This window comes from Cololabis saira, chromosome 10, assembly GCF_033807715.1.
Source record: "Cololabis saira isolate AMF1-May2022 chromosome 10, fColSai1.1, whole genome shotgun sequence".
Lineage (NCBI taxonomy): Eukaryota > Metazoa > Chordata > Actinopteri > Beloniformes > Belonidae > Cololabis > Cololabis saira.
In genome coordinates this window covers 6,178,755-6,198,595 of record NC_084596.1, presented here as the reverse complement: position 1 = coordinate 6,198,595, position 19,841 = coordinate 6,178,755, and the positions used below count along the sequence as shown (strand labels likewise).

General features: G+C 45.0%; 2 protein-coding genes across 2 annotated transcripts in view; both read right to left on the bottom strand.

Moving 5' to 3' along the window:
* Positions 1–19,841, bottom strand: part of LOC133452321 (NLR family CARD domain-containing protein 3-like) — a 674,416-nt gene that overhangs the window by 118,886 nt on the left and 535,689 nt on the right. The gene's annotated exons all lie outside the window — the stretch shown is intronic.
* Positions 1,216–18,210, bottom strand: LOC133452335 (XK-related protein 8-like). The gene is made up of 3 exons (XM_061731583.1): positions 17,918–18,210; positions 9,866–10,056; positions 1,216–3,929 (listed from the first exon to the last, which is right to left on the bottom strand). The coding sequence occupies exons 1-3, from the start codon at positions 18,208–18,210 to the stop codon at positions 3,217–3,219; spliced, it is 1,197 nt and encodes a 398-aa protein (XP_061587567.1). The 3' UTR covers positions 1,216–3,216.

The window sequence follows — 19,841 nt, the reverse complement described above, 5'->3', positions numbered from 1 at the left end:
CCACCCTGGGTTAGGACTCTGGGGACATCTGGGATCTGTCCCTTGAGGGGGGGGTACTGTCAGGGTTTTGACACTTCCTCCCAGTTTTAGTTTCAGTTCTGTCTTGCCCCGCCTGTGTCCCATCTGCCCTGATTGTGTCTGCACCTGTGTCTCGTCTTGTCTCGTTATCCCCTCAGTATATCTTGTCTTGTCATTCCTTGGTTCCCTGTCGGTCCGTACTGTTCTCTCCTCCATGTCTCCTCGTGGTTTTTGTCCTGATCCTGGTTTCTCGCCAAACATACTGGCGCCATCTTGACAGCTGTCACTCTCAGCTGTCACTCTCCATAAACAACTGCCATATTGGCAGTTTATGGAGTTGTTTATGGCCAACTCCATAAACAACTGCCATATTGGCAGTTGTTTATGGAGTTGGCGTATGGCAGTTGTCAATATGGCAGAGTATGGCAGTTGTCAATATGCCAACTGGCATATTGGCATATTGGCATATGTTATCCATATTCCTGTTACCAAAAATCCTGAATTTTGTGTTGCTTATATTTGATGATAATTTATTCTGTCAAACCAATATTTTATTTTAATGAATTCTGATGTGACCATTTCCAAAAGCTGCTGTAGATTCTCACTTGATGCAAAAATGGCACAACGTGTGAAAACACAACGGACAACTACAAATTCAAGGGCAGGGAGAGTTTGCGTGGAAAAACTTAACACGGTATTTCATTACACCTAAAGTGAAGACTAAACAGACTGGATCACAGCAACCATGCTGGTGGTTATGTGGAAATAGAGAAGTACATCATACGCATCTTTTGGGGCTGCTTTAAACTTGATCTATTTTGGGAAAATGTAAACACCACAGTTAAAAATATCTTGGGATACGCAATACCTAAGGAATGTAAAGTCATGTATCTAGGAAGTATAAATGATTGTATCTTAGACAGAGATAGTTATCTAGCTAAAATATTATTGATCACAAGCAAGAAGGCAATAACAAGAAACTGGTGCAAGACTGAATCCCCTAAGACAGACCAGTGGCTAGAAATCATAAGAGAGATCTATATTAAGGAAAGAATGGCCTATCAACTTAGACTGAAGGGGGATGTTTTTGAGGAAAAATTGAGAATTTATGACACAATGAAAGATACCTAAGGATTCAAGATACTGAACCTTTATACACTGCCATGGGCGTCAGCAGCTTTTGTAATGTGGGGGGGACACCTTTTTGGGGGGGGGTCTGGGGGTCCTCCCCCAGAAAATTTTGAAAATAGTAGATTCAATTTCCCGCATTCTGGTGCATTTTACACCCAAAATAATCTCCCTCTCTCTTTGTTTTTCCTTAGAGCTGGCATGGTCTGCAATTACTGACTACTATTATGTTTTGGTTTAATTCATAGAGGACTAACACTGACAACTTTTTTGGCACTTTTTAGCCACTTTATTAAATGAGGATTAATAATGTCATGCAACAAAAAATCTCTTGAAAAAAAAGTAATGAGGAAATACAAAAATTTCAGTGACCTGCAGAACATACAACTATAACTCAATACAACTATAACTCAATACTCAATACAACCTGTTAAATGTTCCATATCTTCACCCATCTCCTCTTTTATCTGTACATGCTTACAACAGGATTTCTACAAATAGAACATAACCATCATACAAAGGCTCCAAAAGTGTGACCTCTTTTGTCATTTGCAGATACAAAGGACTGGCAAATTTCCTCTAGTCAAGTTTGTCAAGATGCTCTTGGTGGATGTGGCAAACAGCCACATTGTTCAAGCGCTTTTGAGTCATTGAAGAGCGCAGCCAGGTCTTGAGCCTTCTTAAGGCACTAAAACTTCTCTCAGCCTCTGCTGAGGAGCATGGCACAACAAGAAGAAGCCTGACCAACACTTCTACTTGAGTGAACAGACCTGGAACCTCTGGCAGCATAGCTCTCAATGTATCCACCACTTCACTGACTGTGCTGCAGGGATACTGAAGTTTGAACATGGCCAGCTGAACCTCCAACGAATGGCGGTTTAGTTCTGGGTACGAACTGACCACATCCACATCCTCCACCTTTCCAGTTATTAACACTTTATATATCAGTGGCGGCTGGTGACTAAAAAAATTGGGGAGGTTGGGAGGAAAACCAACCCACGGCGTCATGTTATTTTATATTAGTTGACTACTTATCCCTATTTTCTTATATTCAACAAAAAGTAAAAGAATGGCTTACAAGATTTCTTAACAACAACATCATTTTATTCAATCCTGTTGTTTCCAGATGAACCATACAGGCCTACTACAGTATTTATCAAGGATGTGAGGTGTAACAAGAAGCAGGCCAGTGTTCAACACCTGTTCCCAGTACGTCCCAGTGGGAATTTTACACAACACCCTCTGATTTAAAAAGAAAAAACTAGTTTTCTAGGGACAAAAAAAATTCCCAGAATGCTTTTAGTCGTCATACAGCGAGAAATATATATTTTACTTTCATAATATTCACTCAGTGAATGTACATAATCACTTTTTTGCACGTTTTTTGCAACCTCGCCAAAATAAAGGCTGATTTCTGTCTGCCTGCCGGCTCCGGAGCTGATTTATGGTTCCGCGTTACACCAACGCAGAGCCTACGGCGTAGGCTACGCGGCGACGCGCAACGTACGCCGTAACCTACGCCATAGGCCCTGCGTCGATATATATATAAGCTGGCTGTGTTTGACCATGGAACAACGCAATTTTGCTGTTTGGCCACTCAAGGTAAAACTTGGTAACTTACTTAATTTCTTATGTCCATCTCGGCATCTCCACATCGGCTTGCCTCAGACTGACTGTATGTATTGAATGATGCTGCTGCTGCTGCCGTGTTAAAAAACAGAAGTAAAACGCAGAGTGGATTTCTGTAGATATGGGTAATCTCCTACTCATAAAGTGGAACGGATTTGATTGTGAAGCAATGAAAACATGCTGGACTAGCAAATGTGGGGGGGTCCGAACAACTTTTTTTCAACAGTGGGGGGGACGCGTCCCCCCCAAATATATGGTGGCGACGCACGCATGTACACTGCTCTGAATATGGATGCCCGTAGCCATGACTGCTTTGTTCTTTGAATTTTTGTTGTGTTTTGCATTACCTGTACATCTATTTCTGACAGGGAAATGTAAAGTTCAGTGTAAACTGTGGCTGTTATTGTATATAATAATAATTAAAGTTTAGAGACCAGCTCATCAGTTGTAGAAGTTCTCGGCCAGCTTCTTTATCCTCCGGTTGCAGTGTTCTTGTGTGCCGGGCTCCGAGATGTCCATGACGAAGTCGGGGTCAGAGCGCGGGGGGTCCATCTCATCATTGGGCAGCAGCCTCTCAGTGCTCCCCCCTCTGCGCAGGATTTGGTGGAAGCATTTGTAGTATAAGACCTTCAGCAGGAGTCCAAGGACGTAAAGGAAGACCACGGCAGTGGCGGTGGCGGCGGCGTACGCCCGCGGCACAACAAAGCCCGGTGGGTCCGTGCTCATCTTCCAGTACCACACGCCAAGGAGCACGCAGATGTCCACCAGGATGAAGCCGTGGTACAGCAACATCGGCTTCCTGGTCTTCCCCTTGACCAGATCGAACCAGTTGAAGTACCAGACAAGGCCGACCGTGGCCCGGTAGAGCCGCTCCCCCTCGTGGCTGTCCATGAAGGCCGTGTCTGAGTGCCTGGCACAGAAGAACAGCAGCAGCCAGGAGCCGAAGAAGTGGCTGAAGATGAAGAAGGACATCACGGAGGTGAAGAGTGCCAGCGCCACCAGGCGGGACAGCAGGAGGGTCAGGTGACACAGGAAGTACACCACCCAGGAGAGGAAGGACTGTTTGTACTTCTCGGGCAGGAAGGAGTCCAGGCAGCGGTGGTACGTGGTCACGCTGAAGGCCACGGCCGAGACCGAGCCCAGGGCCTTCATCACTGAGGAAGAGGAGGAGAGGCATCGTTAGAACGTCCTGCGGTGTGGAGCTCACTAAAGGACGTTTCTTTTGCTATTCTCCGTCATCAACATCACAGGTTTCCGTTTCATTTGACCTCTACCAACCACCAGGGTCCAGATCCAGACCTGCAGTTTCTCTACTGACCACCAGGGCCAACAGCAGTGAGTTACTCTGGCGGTGACAGCCACTGACTAGCTGTTGTCACATGAGCTTCTTATCCAGACGGCTGAGTTGATAAAGGCCTGATAGTCATGCCCATTTGTTGTGCGGTTAATTTCAGTTGACGGCTAACTAGAGAATATACACAAGTGCTCTGCTAACGTTGTTGTCTCTATGTCGTTTCATCTGACCTTCGGCCGCATGTCTTGGACACTCGGGTGAAGAGAGGGGCTGAGCTGTCAACTGATCACCACCTGGTGGTGAGTTGGATGCGCTTGCGGAGGAGGAGGTTGGACAGACCGGGCAGACCCAAACGGATTGTGAGGGTCTGTTGGGAACGTCTGGCCGAGCCCTCTGTCAGGGACATCTTCAACTCCCACCTCCGAGGGAGCTTCTCTCAGATCCCGGGGGAGGCGGGGGACATTGAGTCCGAGTGGACCATGTTCTCTGCCTCCATTGTCGACGCGGCGGTTCGAAGTTGTGGACGCAAGGTCTCCGGTGCCTGTCGTGGCGGCAATCCTAGAACCCGGTGGTGGACACCGGAAGTACAGGATGCCGTCAGACTGAAGAAGGAATCCTACCGGGCTATGTTGGCCGGTGGGACTCCTGACGCAGTAGATAGCTACCGGCAGGCCAAGCGAACCGCGGCTCGGGCAGTCCTGGAGGCAAAAACCCGGGTCTGGGAGGAGTTCGGGGAGGCCATGGAGGAAGACTTTCGGTCGGCCTCGAGGAAATTCTGGAGGACCGTTCGGCGCCTCAGAAGGGGGAAGCAGTACTCTGCCGGCACCGTTTACGGTGTGGGTGGGGAGCTGTTGACCTCGACTGGGGACATCGTCGGACGGTGGAAGGAATACTTCGAGGATCTCCTCAACCCGACTGACATGCCTTCCACTGAGGAAGCAGAGAGTGGGGACTCTGGGGCGTGCTCATCCATCACCCAAGCCGAGGTCACTGAGATGGTTCGTAAGCTCCTCAGTGTTTATTTGTTTATCTAATTGGATCCCCATTAGCTGCCACCAGAGTGGCAGCTACTCTTCCTGGGGTCCACACACAACAAAACATCACATAAGATACAATAAATCAACAAAACAACACATAAACACAATAAGACATCAACAAAACATCACATACAGTAAGACACAATAGATAACATGTCTGACAAAACATAAGAACAATTAAAGCTGCAAGCAGCGATGAACAGGCCCTCGCACCCTAATGCACGTTCAGGCGTGCTGCAGTGGAAGCGCTTGTATGACTTGCATGTAGATGTCTTCAGGCTTGGACATTTAGCGGATGAAACCACCCATGACTCTATGAGAAAAGTAATACGCATCATCGCAGGATCGAGATGCACATTACTGGGTGCACGTTACGGTTCGGGCCGTATTAACTGCCGAAGAAATGGCATAAATTGTGCCAAAATTACATGATTAATTCAAAGTGTTCAAAATGGCCGACTTCCTGTTCGGTTTCGGCCATGGTGCCAAAATACTTTTCTTGTTGCGACATGATACAGGTGTGTACCTATTTTCGTGCATGTAAGTCAAAATTTTCTAGGGGGCGCTGTTGAGCCATTAGGCCACCCTCATTAATGCAAACCATGAATTATCAAATTTTTCACCAGGCCTGGCTTGGGTGCAGAATTTGGTGACTTTTGGGGCAGGTTTAGGGGCAAAAAGGCCCTCCTTTCGTCTGAAGAAAAATAAGAAAGAAAGAAGAAAGAACAAAGAAAATTCCTTTTTTTTCCTGTTTGTATTACGATTTTGTTGTTGTTGTTTTGAATTTGTTTCAAAATTTTATATTTTTCCCTTTTGTGTTCAAAATAAACAATTCAATCAATCAACCAATCAAGAAGAAGAAAAGAAGGAAAATTCCTACAGAAACAATAGGGCCTTCGGGCCCTAATAAAAACAAGTAAAGCTAGGGATGCCCCGATACCGATACTGGTATTGGTATCGGGGCCGATATTGCTCTTATATACTCCTACTCGTACTCGCAAAAATTATCCGATAATGCGCACCGATACTTCATTGTTGTTGTAGTTACTGGTTAGCGCCACTAGGGAGAGATGTTGAGCCGCCTCGCGGCTCCCCGGGTGAGTGTGCAGCCTGGCTGAGCAGCCGTTAGCCACGGCTGCTAACCAGCTGTTCCGTGTTTCAGTAAATTCTATCTTCCTTAATTATACAAACTGGACGGTTGAGTATTACCCTTACTCACAGGGAACTTTATTAAACACTCCACGTAACTCACAGTACAACATAAACAATCCCATTGTTACATTCCGGTTAACCGCGTTAGCTGGTTAGCCGGTTAGCCGCATTAGCCGCGCCGACAGCCCGCAGTCTGTCTTGCTTTTGTCGTCATCCCTTATTTTGAAATAACTAAATGTCCATACTGCTGACATCCCGCTGGCATTAATTGTCACTATCTTGCCCCGAAACGGCACCACTCTCCTCCCACCACCACGCACCATGCCGGTTAGCCGCCCAGCGGCTAACCGGACTGTAACAATGGGATTGTTTATGTTCTTCTTCTTCTCTGTTTTATTGGAGGATCACAACCAACTTTAAGGTGCATACCGCCACCTACTGTACAAGAGTGTGTAACATGATTTCATTTAGCCGGTTTCTAAAATTCTATTCTATTTCTATTATATTCTATTTATGTTGTTTCATACGGACGGCTTCAGATGAAGCACTGCACATGCGCAGTTGATGTACCTGCAATGAGACTAAAGCGTGGAGGAAAGCCCAGCCAGCTGAGTTTTGTTTAAAATTGAATTTCTGTTGCAAATAAAACCTGTCTTCCAATTCATTGCATTTTTTTATTGCATTTTTAGCCTAGTTATTTTTGTGGTAGAAGTATCGGATCGGTACTCGGTATCGGCGAGTACACAAATTAAAATACTATGGTATTGGAACATCCCTAAAAGCAAACATACAAAAACACTGCAAGACTCGTGCACCCAACCAAATTGGTGAGCAGTAATCAAGGTGAGATAACACTATGCTTGGATCACCAGCACTCTAGCGGCAGGAGTAAGAAAACCAGAACATCTTCTGATACATGATACACCTTTACCCATTTTCTTGACCACATTCTCAATATGTTTCTCCCAAGACAGCCCCTCATCAAGTGTGACACCGAGCAATTTAGCCTCTTGAACCTGTTCAATACCTGAACTTTTGAATGATAAGACCAACTGATTGTTATTATTAGCAGCATGTTTGGCCCCAAACATGATGCTTTCATTCAAAACCAATGTATTCTTGCATATCCATTGAAGTATTAGTTGTAGTTCTGATTGAAGTGTGTTCCTTAACTCTGTCATATTATTTGATGCATAATATGATGAGATTAGCACTGAGTACCTCAAGTCTCTGGATGTCGTAGGGCTGTCTTGGTTGACACGCCTCTGCGACATCGCATGGAGGAAGGGGACAGTACCCCTGGAGTGGCAAACCGGGGTGGTGGTTCCTCTGTTTAAAAAGGGGGACCGGAGAGTGTGTTCCAACTACAGGGGGATCACACTTCTCAGCCTCCCCGGGAAAGTCTACGCCAGGGTACTGGAGAGGAGATTACGGCCGATAGTTGAACATCGGATTCAGGAGGAACAGTGCGGTTTTCGTCCCCGTCGTGGAACACTGGACCAGCTCTATACCCTCCGCAGGGTGCTCGTCCAGGTCTATTAAGGGCTGTCCGGTCTCTGTATGATCGGAGCAGGAGTTTGGTTCACATCGCCGGCAGTAGATCAGACTTGTTCCCGGTGCATGTTGGACTCCGGCAGGGCTGCCCTTTGTCACCGGTCCTGTTCATAATTTTTATGGAAAGGATTTCTAGGCGCAGCCACGGGCCGGAGGGGATCCGGTTTGGGAACCACAGGATTTCATCTCTGCTTTTTGCAGATGGTTTTCTTGTCCTGTTGGCTTCATCGGACCGGGACCTTCAGCATGTGCTGGGGCGGTTTGCGGCCGAGTGCGACGCGGCAGGGATGAGAATCAGCACCTCCAAGACCGAGGCCATGGTTCTCCACCGGGAAAGGGTGGCGTGCCTTCTCCGGGTGGGTGGAGAAGTCCTGCCTCAGGTGGAGGAGTTCAAGTATCTCAGGGTCTTGTTCACGAGTGAGGGAACAATGGAGCGTGAGATTGACAGACGGATCGGTGCAACGTCCGCAGTTATGCGGTCGATGTACCGGACCGTCGTGGTGAAGAAAGAGCTGAGTCGAAAGGTGAAGCTCTCGGTTTACCAGTCAATCTACGCACCTACCCTCACCTACGGTCATGAACTTTGGGTAGTGACCAAAAGGACGAGATTGCGGATACAAGCGGCCGAGATGAGTTTCCTCCACAGGGTGGCTGGACGCTCCCTTAGAGATGAGTTTCCTCCGCAGGGTGGCTGGACGCTCCCTTAGAGATGAGTTTCCTCCGCAGGGTGGCTGGACGCTCCCTTAGAGATGAGTTTCCTCCACAGGGTGGCTGGACGCTCCCTTAGAGATGAGTTTCCTCCACAGGGTGGCTGGACGCTCCCTTAGAGATAGGGTGAGGAGTTCGGTCACCCGGGAGGAGCTCGGAGTCGAGCTGCTGCTCCTTCACATTGAGTCCAGGATCCTCCTGGACGCCTCCCTAGGGAGGTGTTCCAGGCATGTCCCACCGGGAGGAGACCCCGGGGAAGACCCAGGACACGCTGGAGAGACTATGTCTCTCGGCTGGCCTGGGAACGCCTCGGACTCCCCTCGGAAGAGCTGGAGGAAGAGTTGGAGGAAGAGACGAAGGAAGAGCTGGAGGAAGAGATGGAGGAAGAGCTGGAGGAAGAGCTGGAGGAAGAGATGGAGGAAGAGCTGGAGGAAGTGCTGGAGGAAGAGCTGGAGGAAAAGCTGAAGGAAGAGCTGGAGGAAGAGATGGAGCAAGTGCTGGAGGAAGAGCTGAAGGAAGAGCTGGAGGAAGAGCTGGAGGAAGTGTCTGGGGTGAAGCAAGTCTGGGCATCTCCGCACATTTACAACACGATGCTGTCCACCACACAGAAGAACAGACTTCAAAAGCACTCTTCAAAAAAACTGAGGATGCTGGGGGCGTGTCCGGGTCGTGCACAGTCTATGATAAGCAGGAGCCGCCCAATCCAAAAGTGGGAAAAATGGACAGAACAATCAGATGTGGAGGCTGACTGGAACACACCCACCCTCAATCACCACCAGTTACGTACTTAAGCTTGGCTTAGGTCATGCTCATATATGATACTAACTTATGCTGCCTTATATTTGCCCCATCCATCCATCCGTCCATCTGTCCATCCTCCTCTCTGCCATCACCACCAGAGTATTTAAGGCCTACTGGAGCTCGACAGGGCTTCACCGGGGGTCTCAACCCGTTAGCGGCTGGCCGGCAGCCTTCGTTCACTCAGGAGTGAAGGCGGGTGCTGGCCGTCATTAAAAAGATGTATCAACTTTTCCGCTTCTGACCAAACAGTGATAACTCAGTTTATGACAAATGACCATAACTGATCAGTTACACAAAGTAAAATATGCATAAAAAAAACTCCAATATACAAATTGACAATTTGAATATTTCCTAAATCCTGCAGGCTAACTTCCTCTAGTAAAGACTCTGGAAAGCATTTCCAGGAAGTTCCCGGGAACCGTCCAGCTCCCTGCAGCACCTGCTGCTCCAGACGGCACCGGGTCAAGCTCACGCTCCACAGCGAGGCGTGAAGGATTTACAGCCCTGGGGACCCCCCCCCTCCTCCTACACGGCAGGGCGTCACCTGTAACCAGGTCCAGCTGGCCCTTCTGCAGGATGATGGACAGCATGAGGACGATTTGAGGGGAGCTCTCCGAGAAGGTCTCAATGATCTGCAGCAAGCTCAGGTCGTGGATCAGGTACACCGCCTTGTCACTCGGGCGGCTGTGCCTCGAGAAGAAGCTGCCCATAGACGACTCCAGGACGCCGGCGTACCTGAGGGAGCACAGCTGGTTACATGGCTGCTGACGCATCAGAAAACTGGTTAATTCTGGCTTCCGGCTTAGCTTTACATGGGGTGAGACGTAATTAGCGGAGCTCCTGCAGAGTTAATTTTAATTCAGCATTTATTGGCACTTTTTGTATCACTCCCACGGCTTTGGTTTTAACTAACCTATTTTCAACGCGGTTACTTCGACGACTTACCACGGAAATGCCTCCAAAGTCCTTCAAAGCGGGGAATAACCCTCCAGCTAACCCGCGGCCTGCTGCTCATGCCGTCTCCTCGCCCCGCGGTGATTCCCCTCCTCCGGAGAGCGCCTGCGCTGCGCAGGTTCCAGCCGCGGAGTTCAGCCGGCTTAAAACCGAACTTCTCTCCGCTCTTCGCAATGATGTTGCGGCTGTATTTAGGTCAGAGCTTCAGCAAGCACTGAACGAGAATTTAACGTCCATTAAGTCCGAGCTGCTTTCCCTTAAAGCTGATCTTTCTGGCAGTATTTCCTCCATGAAGGCGGACGTCGCGGGTCTCGCAGCCACGGTCGCTGGGATCGAGCTCTCGCTCTCAAGCTGCTCAGATGACATCGTTGCTCTCCAGAAAAAAGTTGATCACTTGTCGAAAGAATATGTGAGGCTGGAGGACAGATGCGAGGATTTGGAGTCAAGGTCCCGTCGGCAGAACCTGCGGATTATTGGCGTCCCGGAGGAGGATCCTGACTCTTCATCTGCAGCCGGCGTTTCCAGGCTCCTGGCGGAAGCCTTCTCCCTCGACGCAGAGCCGGTGGTGGACAGAGCCCACCGCACCCTCATGCCGAGACCGAAGACCGGGGAGCGGCCCCGCGCAATAGTGGCAAGGCTCCATTATTACACCGACTGCGCTGACATCCTGAGAAAGGCGAGAGAGCGGCAGCGGATAAAAGTCCGGGGTATGAGCATCTCCGTGTTCCCGGATCACACAGCCAAGACAGCGCGGGCGCGCGCTGCCTTTAATGACGTGCGCCGTCAGCTGCGGGAGATTGAAGGAGTCCGGTATGGATTGCTGTACCCCGCCCGGCTGCGTGTAACCCATGATGGCCAGCAGCGTGACTTCACGTCGCCAGATGAAGCCCTGGCATTCATCAGGAAAATAAAAAAAGTGACTACCAGCTAATTTTCTGGGACGATTTATCCAGCTTGCTGTCCATGCGGGACTCTGGCCCGGGGTGAGTGACTGAGTCAATTCAGAAAATGGGACTTTATGTCGTAAATATATATATATATATATATTTTATTTTTTATTTTTTTTTTTTTATTTTAATTTATTAATTTTAATTTATTTTTTTTCTCTTCTAACTATCAATGGGAACAACACCGTTTAAAATTGAAGGCCTAATCATTTCTCTGGTATGATGCCTTGATTAGAAAATATGCACACACCCCTGTCTTTGCTTAAATTGTGTGCATGTGTGTGCGTGTCTGTGTGGGTGTGCGAGTGCATATATGTATATATCATTGTTCTATAGGCCAAAGATCTCCTTAATTTTAATTAACGTTTGTTGTTACCCTGACAAGACAGCGATCGTCAGAATTGCTCAGATTGTTGGTTTCGTATGCCTCCATGCGGGACTCTGGCCCGGGGTGAGTGACTGAGTCAATTCAGAAAATGGGACTTTATGTCGTAATTTTTTTTTTTTTTTTTTTTTTTTTTTTAATTTTTTTTTTTTTTTTTTTTTTTAATTTATTTATCAATTTTTATTTATTTATTTATTTTTTTTTCTCTTCTAACTATCAATGGGAACAACACCGTTTAAAATTGAAGGCCTAATCATTTCTCTGGTATGATGCCTTGATTAGAAAATATGCACGCACCCCTGTCTTTGCTTAAATTGTGTGCATGTGTGTGCGTGTCTGTGTGGGTGTGCGAGTACATATATGTATATATCATTGTTCTATAGGCCAAAGTTCTCCTTAATTTTAATTAACGTTTGTTGTTACCCTGACAAGACAGCGATCGTCAGAATGGCTCAGATTGTTGGTTTCATATGCCTCATATTTTTTTTTTTTTTTTTAAGGTTTTAACTCTGCAGGAGCTAATTTTGTTTTCGTTTTTGTATCTAGCTTTACAGTCGAAAGCATCTCCTTTCGAGAATGGCTTCCTTCGAAGCCAGCACGGCTGTTTCCATCGTTTGGGGATGGGATCATCTAATGTGCGTTGGGTGGGTGGGCGGGGGTTATGGGATGTTGGCTTTTTGTCTCTGTAGGTATGTATATACTCCTGAGTTTTGTTTGTTTTGGTTTTCCCTTTTACCTTTTTTCCTTATATCTCCTCCGGTGGTGGGTGAGTCGGTCTTATTTTCTCTCAGAGAATGCTTATGAGCGATCGTAATCTGCGCAAGCCTGATACTGGATCAAACATTACATTCACCAGCTGGAATGTTAAAGGTGTGAATAATCCAATTAAGCGATCAAAGATTTTTTCACATTTGAAACGCTTAGACACTGACATAGCTTTCCTTCAGGAAACTCATTTGCGAAATAAAGACCATTTCAGACTCAAACGAGCTTGGGTGGGTGATATTTTTCATTCAAATTTTGATTCTAGGTCTAGAGGAGTAGCAATTTTGATCAACAAAAGAGTCAATTTCTCCGTCTCCAGGACAATATCTGATAAGAATGGTAGATATCTTATTGTTGCGGGCACTCTATACTGTAACCCTGTATTGTTGGTGAATATATATGCCCCTAATTTTGATGACCCCAATTTTACGGATAGGCTGTTTGGCAACCTCCCTTTCTTAAATACGCATATTACAATACTGGGCGGTGATCTGAATTGTGTTATTAATCCTTCTTTGGACCGTTCGAATCCTCGTACTTTGACTCAATCCTCTATGTCAAAATCTATTACCGATTTTACAGTCAAGAACGGGCTTGTTGATCCGTGGAGGTTCTCACATCCTGGAGATAAGGAATTCTCTTTTTTTTCTCAAGTACATCAGTCATATTCACGTATTGACTATTTTTTTGTTGATGGCTCTCTTCTCCCCAAAGTTACTTCTGTCGTATACCACCCAATTGTTATTTCGGATCACGCCCCTCTAACTTTGAATATAACATGGTCTGAGCGCCCCCGTTTTTCTTCTCCCTGGAGGTTTAATCCATTGCTTTTATCCGACGATGCATTTAATGTTTCTATATCTGCTTCAATAGATGATTTCATTGCATTAAAAAAAAACAGACTCTACCAGTTTTTCGCTAGTATGGGAATCACTCAAAGCATATTTGCGAGGACAGATTATCTCTTATTCAGCATACGCCAGTAAAATCCGCAGGGCTAAATTACAGGAGCTCACATCTAAAATTCAGGACACAGACAGACTAAACTCAGTTAACCCAAGTCCGAGTTTACTGAAACAACGGCTTGATTTGCAGTCAAAATTCGATCTTATAGCGACAGCCGATTCTGAACGGCTCCTATTACGCGCTCATGCCAACTATTATGAAGACGGCGATAAACCAAGCAGGTTATTGGCTCACCAATTAAAAAGGCAAGCAACATCGAGACTGATTCCCAGCATTAGAGATTCTAATGGCACACTTACCACCGATCCAATCGCCATCAACACAATTTTTAAGTCATACTACTCCTCTCTCTATGAGTCAGAATCTCCACTTGACACAGCAGAAATGACCTCCTTTCTTGATAATATCACTGTCCCTACTATTAATTTGGATGTGGCTAATGGCCTCGATGCTCCTTTCAGCTTGCAAGAAATTGCTGCCGCCATTGAAGCTACGCAAAGCAACAAGGCCCCTGGTCCCGATGGGTTCGGAGCTGAGTTTTTCAAAAAATTCAAAGACAAATTAGCCCCCCTTTTACTTTCAATGTACAATGAGTCCCTTGATCATGGCTCATTGCCTCCCTCTTTAATGCAGGCGTCCATTGCCCTCCTTTTGAAGAAGGACAAGGACCCTGAATCATGCACTTCTTACAGGCCCTTGTCTTTACTGAATGTGGATGTCAAAATTTTAGCCAAAGCACTAGCAATTCGTCTTGATAAGATCCTTCCTAGCATCATATCTGAGGAGCAGAATGGTTTCATCAAGGGACGCCAGCTCTTTTATAATGTTCGTACACTTCTTAATGTGATTCTCTCTAAAGATTCTTCTCCACTCCCTGAAGTTGTTATCGCAATTGATGCTGAAAAAGCGTTTGATCGTGTCGAATTTAACTATCTTTTTGCAACACTTCATAAATTCGGATTTGGACACAGGTTTATATCGTGGATTAGACTTCTTTACACTTCCCCTCAGGCCAGCATTCACACCAATGACAACTACTCCACTTATTTTACATTATCACGTGGCACGAGACAGGGCTGCCCTCTCTCCCCTTTGCTATTCGCTCTATCCGTCGAACCACTTTCAATTGCTCTAAGAACTCTTCCTCTATTTCGCGGAGTCTCTAGGTCCAATGTGGAACTCAAATTGTCACTTTATGCAGACGACCTCCTTTTATATGTATCTGACCCTTTAACCAGCATTGCACCAATATTATCTCTGTTGAATAATTATGGATCCTTCTCCGGCTATAAGGTCAATCTTAACAAGTGTGAATGCTTCCCCATAAACTCCTCTGCTTTACAACTCAAACAATCTGATATCCCCTTTAAACTCAACCCGTCGGGCTTTAGATACTTAGGGATTAATGTGACCCGCACTCTGCCCTCTCTTTTCACCGCTAATTTTTCCTCACTGGTAACTCAAGTGAAGGCAGACTTACAGAGGTGGAACTCCCTACCACTGTCGCTGATAGGAAGAATTAACACAGTGAAAATGACTGTATTGCCTAAATTTCTTTTTTTGTTCCAATGCACTCCTTTATTTCTACCAAAATCTTTTTTTAAATCACTTGACCAAATTGTTTCCAACTTTTTATGGGCCGGTAAGACACCCAGAGTGAGGTATTCGCTTCTCCAAAAATTTAAATTTAATGGGGGTCTAGCACTACCAAACTTTATGCTTTACTATTGGTCAGCGCATATTCACAAACTAATTTATTGGCTTCAGTCTCCTGAGTTATTATGGTGCAGATTGGAGGCTCAGTCACTCTCTTCATCCTCTGTAACGGCCCTACTCTCCTCCTCTTTACCATTGAATCCCTCTAAGTTTACAAATAGCCCTGTGGTGCTTTCCTCCCTTAAGATTTGGTCACAGTTTAGGCGCCACTTTAAATTTGCTTCTCCATCCATCTATACACCTGTTACTAAGAATCATCTGTTCCCTCCATCACTAATAGACACCACTTTTATGATTTGGTACAACCGGGGCATTAAGCACTTCAGGGATCTATATAAGGATGGTATCTTTTCCACATTCTCAGATCTGAGGTCAAAGTTCAATTTGCCTGCCTCCCATTTGTTTCGCTACTTCCAGCTTCGACACTGCGCCTCTGCTTTGTTTCCATGCTTCCCTTCCCTTCCTGCGAACCAACCGTGGGATGATCTTCTAACTATGAAACTCAGTCAAAAGTCTCTGATATCTAAGATATATGCACTGTGTATGACATTTGATGATCATTCTGTAGATAAAGCTCGGGAGGGTTGGGGACGAGAGTTGGGCCTCGACTTCACAGGGGAGCTGTGGGATAAAGCTATCCGTAGCATACGATCTAGCACGCCTTGCGCTAGACTAGAACTTATTCAATTTAAGGTGCTGCATAGAGCCCACCTATCAAAATCCCGATTATCGGAAATATATCCGAATGTTGCAGACTTATGCGACAGATGCCAGGGTTCTCCCTGCAATTTAAGTCATATGTTTTTCTCCTGTCCTAGTTTACAGAAATTTTGGAGTGATTATTCTGTGATCATGTCTAAAGTTCTGGGTAAAAAAGTTGTTATGGCCCCTCTCTTAGCAATATTCGGACTCTCTGTTGACTCCTCACATATCAGCCACACACAGTCAGAAGTATTGGCTTTCACATCCCTTTTAGCAAGACGTCGTATCTTACTTTTATGGAAATCCCCCAGGTCCCCGTCTATTTCTATTTGGCTTAGTGATGTTATGTTTTTTCTTAAATTGGAGAAGGTGAGATACTCTGTAAAAGGCAACTCAGCTAAATTCATTCACAAATGGCAATCGTTCATAGACCACTTTACCGCGTTGAAGACTCTACCCACCGACTGACCCCCCCCCCTCCCTTAATTTTCTTTTCATCTCCTTAATTTGTTTTTTTTTTATGTTTTATTTATTTCCAGTTTCATTTCTTGCTCATCTGTTTATTTAATTTTTAACGCTACAGAGACTCTGTTCCTTTGTTAGGTTTTGTGTGTTTTAAAAAAAAAAAAAAAAAAAAAAGGAGACAATGTACAATGCATCTGTTTGACTACACGTTTCCATGTTTTAAGTGTATGTTGTTTCTTATAAAAAGATCAATAAAAAAAAAAAAAAAGAAAACTGGTTAATTCTGGTTCCAGTCACTAATGGCGCTTTTCTACTAGTACCTTCTCAGCCAGACTTGGCTCAACTCCACTCGGTTTGATTCTTTTCCACTAGGGGTGTAATGTGCCGAGTAGATACTTTTCTGTATCTATTCTGCCGAGTATCTAAGCGGCTGAGTCTGCTGTATCTGACACCATCACACTACAGGCCACCGATTGGTCGGGGGGTTGGAGTCAGACGTCTGAGTCAGGAGGTGGAAATCAGAGAAAGAGACTCTGACGGCGGCTTCTTGTTCATTTTATTCCAGCAGCAATGAAGCTAAAGTCTGTTTGGTGATCTAACTCTGAGGGTCAGATGTTCATAAACCTGGTGCTGAGGAGAGAATTAAAAAGGGATCTAGACGGAGATAAGGAACGACCAGATCTACCAGGAGCTCTGTCACTTCATAGCTGCTTGCAGCTCTCATTTGTAGTAATAGTTTTCTGGGCACTACAGCATTATTCTATTAAGCTAGTGTGTTGTTGCATTTTTCTGTCTGTTGCTGACTTGTTGTTATGTATCCAAGCACAAACATGAAACCTTGGATTTACGCTTTTGACTGAGAAAAGTAATGCGCGTCGTTGCAGGATGAAAGAAAGAAAGAAAGAAAGAAAGAAAGAAAGAAAGAAAGAAAGAAAGAAAGAAAGAAAGAAAGAAAGAAAGAAAGAAAGAAAGAAAGAAAGAAAGAAAGAAAGAAAGAAAGAAAGAAAGAAAGAAAGAAAGAAAGAAAGAAAAAATCCTACATATACAATAGGGCTTTTGCACTGTAAGTGCTCGGGCCCTAAAAGAGTTGTTACCATGGTAACAACTCCCCCTCCCAATGGCAGGAAGTGCCGTGTGGCTCTGAGTAGTACATCCCAATTAATGCTACTACTGATATTTACTCAAAAGTGTGCCGAACTTAAGTATACTTTTTGAGTATATACTGTTTAGTATGGCATTTCGGTCGCACTGCTAGTCACAGAAACAAGAACATCACTTTTTCAGAAAGCTGTCGCTGACCCATTCTTCTTATACGGTGGTGAAACCCCCGACCCCTGACCTCTGGACCGGTGGGAACTGGACCATGCTGCGCTGGATAACGTCCTCCAAACAGAAGCGCTCAACTTCTTCTTAGTTTTAAACCAGGCTGTTTCCTACAGGCGTCAACTAGGATCCAGTTCTGTTCAGGTTCAGGAGGACCTGGTTCCTGGATCTCCTTTTGGATCTTTTTCAGACTAGAAAATAAATATGTCATTAAACCTGGATAAAACAAGACTTCTTCTCAGTACTTTGACTGTAGCGGTCTGCTCTGACAGGAACCCATTTCAGTTTCCTGTGAAAGGAAACTGCTGCGAACACCACCCTCCAACTATCAGCTCATCTTGAACCAGCGTTGGTTCTGGGGGGGGTCACGAACCTGATGTAGATTCCCATCTGCAGCACATGCAGCAGCTTCAGTCCTGGTCTCAGGCACTTCTCCACTCGGGTCTCCATCTGAAACTTCTCGTAGCTGTACCAGACCCAGCTGTAGACCTGCACCAGCACCGAGGAGCCCACGAGCAGCAGCAGCAGCACGGCCAGGGGCCCCCAGGCCCCCTCTTGGTAGAAGTCCACAGCGGCCCAGATGTCCAGGCCAATGTCCAGCAGCAGCAGCAGTAGGCCCACGCAAGTGCACAGGAAGTCCATGCGGGAGTACTTTAACATGGACATGGTGGCTGGCGCTGCTCCAGGAACTTTCTCACACACACACACACATACACTCTTATAGTTAGAGCAGGCTCCGCGTCCCGCCCACATCCGCTCGAGCCCCGGCACACTGCACACTGAAACCAGATCAGAGACACACACACATATTTGTCAGAGGGCCAGAATTTTACTGGAAAGTGATTTTGGGGGCCGGACCCTCAAATAAAAATTAAATAAAAATCAAATTTTGGCCTAACATTATTATGTGATGTTTATGTTTATATTTTTTTCCATTTCATTACAAAACTGAAGGTATTTTTTAGCCTTTATGAGTCAGTCTCCTATCACCTATACCGCTATGGAGGTAGATTTGTCTTAATTATTCAATTAAAAAAAAAGATCAAAAAATATATTTTCAATAAAAATAATTTTCACTTCAATCAAATACAACATAAAACAAAAGTGGAATTTTTTGGGTCTGAAATATTTTTTTTTACGTCCAAACACTTTTTCTTTGATTGAAATTTTTTTATTTTATTGAAGAGATTTTTTTTGATTGAAAATATATATTTTCTTGAAGCAACTTCTGTTTTGATTAAATGATAAAAACACAAATGTCCTACCCATAATATGGCCCAAACACAAACCAACAAGATTTCAATCAAAAAAGTTGCTTCAAACAAAAAAACTTCACTTCTATTAAAGAAAACATTTCCAATCAAAGAAAAACTGTGTTCAAATGCATTTTTTTGAGTCTCAAATATTTTTTTGCATTCAAACACTTTTTGTCTTTGATTGAAACACTTTTTTTTGATTGAAGTGAAATTTTCTTTTATTGAAAATATATTTTTTGATTCAAGCAATCTTTTTTTGGATTGAATAATTAAGACACAAATCTACCTCATCCACCTGGGGTCCGTTTCACAAAGCTGGTTTAGTGAAAACTCGGAGTCTGTTAACCCTGAAATGAGGGAAACTCTGAGTTTTCCGTTTCACAAAGGGAGGTAACTCAAACCAGAGAAAGAGGAGTAACTCTAGCCTGTTTCACAAAGAGAGGTAACTTAAGCTCTCGGTCAGTTACCGTAGTAACAGACTCTCTGAATCTAACCTGGTCGGGACCAGGTTTATATCGTGAAACCTGGAGTTTCTCTGCATCTCCGCCCTCTTTCAAAGGGGAAAGCGAAGTTCTGCCGTCTGTCATTAAAAACAGAGTCAGTATATATATTAGAAGTCCATTGTCACGAACACGGCATGTCTTTTTGATGAAGACACAATTGATGAAGGTGCAGAATTAATGCGCAGAGAATTAAATATTCGTCCTGAGATGGTTATCAGACCGCGTAATACATGTATATTACAGTACATTGTCTCATTACAGGCAAAGCAATATATGTTAATCCTTTATTTGTTATAATTTTGATGATTGAATTGTTTAATGATTTCATAATATATTGTAATGAGTGACAGACCAGGCGGAGACGGCTTGTAGTTTCTTGCCAGTTTATTACCGAGCAGGAAAAACCAACTAGGTTCTCTGACAAACCCAACGGCAGACTGACTCTCTAACGTCTAACGTCTCCGGTAGAACTTAAAACAACACCTTAAAAAGAAAAACAGAAGAAAAAAACCCGGGGTTCTGAACCCCCCCCCACCCC